The sequence below is a fragment of the Cotesia glomerata genome, linkage group LG1 (assembly GCF_020080835.1).
Source record: "Cotesia glomerata isolate CgM1 linkage group LG1, MPM_Cglom_v2.3, whole genome shotgun sequence".
NCBI lineage: Eukaryota > Metazoa > Arthropoda > Insecta > Hymenoptera > Braconidae > Cotesia > Cotesia glomerata.
This window is the reverse complement of record NC_058158.1, coordinates 37,399,432-37,404,552: the sequence shown is the minus strand read 5'-3', so window position 1 is coordinate 37,404,552 and position 5,121 is coordinate 37,399,432. Positions and strand designations below refer to the sequence as shown.

Genomic DNA, 5,121 nt, shown 5'->3' with positions numbered 1-5,121 from the left:
TTATATCATCACCGTTAAATATTCAATTTTACACGGCCGTAAGTACATTTTATTTGCACTGGTGCTTTATTGATGAAAAAATATTTAAAGTCCTTCTTAAGCAAGGTTTCATACCTTGATTTATTTTATTTCACACATAATCATAATAATAATAATAATATTCATTCAATGAATATCTTAGCTCTTTTTTTAGTAAATTTTATTACCAAATAATGATTATTTGTCTGTTGTTATTATTATTTTGATATATGTGTGATCTGGATAATTGTCAACTCTTAATAGATGTTGACAAAAAAAAAAAAAAAAAAAAAAAAAAATCAAAAAACAAAAAAAAAAGAAAATAATAAATAATAATTTCTAATCCCTACCGATTCTTTTATGAATTTGTTGATGTTTAATAAGGTGAGCTTTTTGTCGAAAAGCTTTTCCACAAACTTCACACCTAAATGGTTTTTCACCTGTATGGGTTCTCAAATGAACCTTTATATTGCTTTTATTAAGAAATCCTCGATTACAAATAGAACATCGGTGAACGGGTTTTTCTTTACCACCAATCAGACTTGATTCGGTACCGTACGGTAATGCTGCAGTAGCTGGATTTTTTTTCGAAGGATTTTGATTACCAGCTGGTGATGGACGAGATCGTTTTCGCGTGTGAGATGGTGCAGCAAACGAAGAATGTAGCAAATGATCTGGACTACAGGAGGTTGATACTCTACCAGGTGGACTAACAGGAGGATATGGACTTGTCGAGGAGGGTGTTTCACCACATGATGGATTTTGTAGACCCGTATTATTACCAGCTTGAAGTCTTGCTTGAAGTAAAGGTGCATAACTCGTTGTTGTTAATAAACTTTGTAAGGTTGATCCATGCTGATTATGACTGTGATTATGATTATGATTATGATTATGGTTATGGTTATGATTATGATTATGATTATGATTAGGCTGATGATTTGTTTGTGAGGCGTATATTTGTGGGTAGGGAATTGGTGATGAGGTTTCGTGGGTTTTTGGTGAGCAAGCAGTATCAATCCATTCGGCAATATCAATCCAATCTCTCGAATTATCAGGATCATTTTCCGAGCCAGGTCCATTACCTCCACTATTACCACCACCACCACCACCACCACCACCACCACTACCACCAACATTACCACTATTATTATTATCACCATTTCCACCACCACCACCACTACCACCACCACCACTACCACCACCGGGTACGGTTGTATCGGCAATAGCAGAGCCTATTATTTCAGCAATGTCCTCAATATCATAATCAACTTGTTGAGTTGTTGATTGGGGTAACTGATGCGATTGTTGATTTGATTTTTGAGTTGACTGTGGACAAGGCGTACTGGATGATACAACTGAGGATTCATAGTATTCGTGATTAGAAGATGGTGTAGGGGAAGATGATGATTGTATAGTTGGTCTTTGTGCCGATGACGCTATCGTGTGGTAATGATGTCCAGGTATTCCATTAATACTCAAATGTCCAGTATAACCAGTAAATGGTGGTAATGGTTTCAATTCAGCCAATGAATGGGCAGAAGTGACACCCACTGATGATCCCAGTAAAAGTGTATCCCAAGTATCTTGAATAGAACCAGTTGTTGTTTGTTTAACATCCGACGGTTCAAGAAAATCGGGACCACTGGTGGTCCATGGCAATAAAAGGCTGTCAACACCAACTACTTCAGATGGTGAACCTCCCCCTACAACAACAAGTCCACTCGATTGACTGCTACTGTGAGGTGGTTCAATACCTGTTGATCCCGTTAAATGTGGTCCACCAGAGCCTGGAACTGATTGAGTCTCATACTTCATATCGAGAGCGCCTATATCTGTTGCTGATATCACTGATGGAGTTACAATCCCAATATTAGTGTGGTTTTTATCACCGTTTTTTTGGTGATTAAGATGATGATGATGATGATGATGGTGGTGGTGGTGATGGTGATTATTATTATTATTATTATTATTATTATTATGAAGCGATTGACCACTGGTGCTTATTATATCGTAAGGTGATGTAGCTGTTAAATTTTCTTCAGTAACTTGTAAAACATTACCCTGAGGTGATGGTACATTTAACGAATATTCAACTTTAATATTATTACTATCTTGATTATTGCTGTTATTGTGTATATTGTTATTTATTGCATCGGATGTATTTGATGATATTCTTGATGTTGAGAGTAAAGAACTCAATAGTGATGTACAATATCCTGATTGTGTCGAATTATTCAAATCATCTATCGTTTCATTATTAATATTATGATTGCTATTATTTCCTTGAGCTGTTGGTTCTGATTTAATTCTTACATTAAGTGACGAAAGAATACCCGTTAATGAATCTCGTGACGAAGTTGATGAGGTTGGTGAAGACAATGTTGTTTTTGTTGTCGTTGTTGTTGTTGTTGTTGTTGTTGTTATTGTCGTTGTATCTAATGTATTTTCACTTGAATTTCTTATAATACTAGCAATAGATGTTGAGGCAGTCGAATCGGTCGCATAGTCTAAACTATTCGTTGTTGTTGTTGTTATTGGTGAAGTTGAAGTTGAAATAGCAATTGGTGAACCTGGTGTTATAGTTGTTGCTGCTGTTGTTGTGGTTGTTGTTAATGAAGTAGTTGTTGTTACCACTTCAGCGGCTACTGCTGCTGCGGCGGCGGCTGCTGCTGCTGTTAATAAAGATGATAATACTGTTCGATTACTTCCAGCAGTAGCAGCAACACTACCAGATTGATTATGATTATGATTATGATTATGATTATGATTATGATTATGACTATGACTATGGTTATGGTGGTGATTGATTCCTCGCGTAATATGCGAGGAATCTGATGATTTCGGGGCAAGCAGGTTGGATAGAACGTTATCTGTTTGTTTTAAAGATAAATTCGTAGCGTTAGTGCCGTATAAATTATTACAGGTACTTTGGGTAGTAGGTAGTCTTAAAACATCTGAGGTACACCTGTTTGAGTGATTTGTCAATGAATCTATTTGGCAGAAGCTTGACGTTAATGATGATACCGAGGATAATATTGACGATGTCGACGACGACGATGACGGTGACGAAGATAATATCGGTGGACTCGTTGTTCCAGAAACAATATTCAATGATGAGCACAAATTTTTATTTATTTCTTGATTATCGTTATTGTTGTTCAACTGATCATAAGAGTGTTGTTGTTGAATAGTTGATGATAAAAATGAATACGTTAAAATAGGGCTAGACGTATTACGATTATTATTTTGTTGTTGTTGTTGTTGTTGTTGCTGGTGTTGTTGGTGTTGGTGTTGATGTTGGTGTTGGTGTTGTTGTTGTTGTTGTTGTTGTTGTTGTTGTTGTTGTTGTTGCTGCAGCTGCTGCTGCTGACCACAGTACTGTTGATGTTGATTTATTATTCCCGTAGGTCCCTCGTCAATTTTAGGTGGTCCTGGTGTCGAGACAGTTGGGAAGAGGGAACCAGGATTCCACCAGGGATCCACTCTACTGCCGGGGGTGTTGCAACCGCCAACGGCGCCGCGGGGACCTGTAACATTTAAAATTTTAAATATTTATTTAAATCTCATTTCCAACTATCACATTAATATGTGTTAAATACTAATAAGGATTGATTACCAGAAAATAATAATAATAATAACAATGCAATGATATATATATATATATAAACAGAATCTATAGTTAGGTGCCAACACCAAGCGACTCATCTCTTTCTCTTCCTCATACGTCAGTGAAAAAGAAAAATAAAATAAAAAATTTAAAGAAATAAAAAGGCTTGCTCCAACTAACTAGGTTAGTGGCACACTACCCGTAGTCACTACACGGTTAAATTCTTCTATATGTAATATCAATGTGTGTATATATACTTTATTATTATTATTATTATTATACGATAAAATTTAGCAAACTACTAATTATTTAAATAAAATAAAAATAAGGATAATTTAACAATTGGCATAATTGAAATAAGGATGAGAAAAGGAAGAAAATACGGTAGTAGTGGTAGTGAGTTGTTATTTGAGTACAACCTTCCCTCAGGTCACCGTCCTTGTCGTTATATATAGTTATATATAGTTGGGTTACAGTGTTAGAGTGCGTCCTTGTCGATGCTTTTATTCCTCGTAAAGTTGAGAGCTCAACCTAACCAGTATAAGTACAGGAATGGCAAATAAGCGGTGGCGGCATTAAAAATAGTGGCGGGAGAGATTGTAGAGCCGTGACGTGACTTGATTGTACCGTTATCCAGCACACGAGCACACCAGGACATCAACACATATATATATATTACATACACAGTGGCGTCGGTACATTAACAATCTTTAGCTTGCTCCGTTTTGTCAGTGATAAAGAGAGAAAGGAGTTTACTATTATTTTAATCCGGCCTACGACAATGGTGAGCTACTTATCAATGGGATTACTAGGTACTATACACGGTATACACGGAATATACACTATCAACAATCAGGATCAATTATTGATATCATAATTCAAAATTCGGTATAAAGAGTTATTTATTTTTAAAAAGCTCACTTGTGCCTAATATAGATAAATAACTTATTACAGATAATAATTATCATCAGAATAATCCTTTATAAATATACATATATAGTTTCTACAGGTGACCCACTTTAACGAGAGGAAAGTGACTCAGCATTCCATCAAGCAGATCATCTTTTGTGTACTGTAACCAACTCAATATCCCGTACTGTACAATATCCAAGTACTTAAGTACATGACAATTGTCATTATTGTTGGAATCATCAGATTTTACGGTGTATGACAGTAAAATAAAATTTATAAAATAATTTCAAGAGGCATAATATATTGAAGGTATTTCAAATGAAAAAAACAAAAATAAAAACAGCATATAACACCATCTCGGGTGGCATACTGATTGTTACTCTATGTTATATGATGTACACAGTGTTAATTTTAATTGTATTATATATATATATATATGTACACACGTGTGATAAGTTTCGTGTGAATGTGTATGGTTGATTTTAAGCACACGTGCGTCATGGTTCTGGTCTGTCCGCAGACGTGTTGCAGGCTGTATATAATAATAATAATAATAATAACAATAATAAGTACGTATGTATTTG

The 5,121-nt window shown here is 35.3% G+C and overlaps 1 protein-coding gene across 1 annotated transcript; it reads right to left on the bottom strand.

Annotated features, from left to right (window-relative positions):
- Positions 1 to 209: 209 nt before the first annotated feature.
- Positions 210 to 4,283, bottom strand: LOC123275284 (probable serine/threonine-protein kinase DDB_G0282963). The gene is made up of 3 exons (XM_044743308.1): positions 4,253 to 4,283; positions 327 to 3,545; positions 210 to 292 (listed from the first exon to the last, which is right to left on the bottom strand). Exons 1-2 carry the CDS (start codon positions 4,281 to 4,283, stop codon positions 358 to 360), a joined length of 3,219 nt encoding a protein of 1,072 aa, XP_044599243.1. The 3' UTR covers positions 210 to 292; positions 327 to 357.
- Between the last annotated feature and the right edge of the window lie 838 nt (positions 4,284 to 5,121).

Bases quoted from the DNA above. Each gene is read 5' to 3' on its own strand.
- LOC123275284 (XM_044743308.1), bottom strand. From the start codon at position 4,283: ATGTCCTGGTGTGCTCGTGTGCTGGATAACG. The intron at 3,546-4,252 runs GTACAATCAAGT...TAAATGTTACAG, and splicing joins TGCTCGTGTGCTGGATAACG to GTCCCCGCGGCGCCGTTGGC.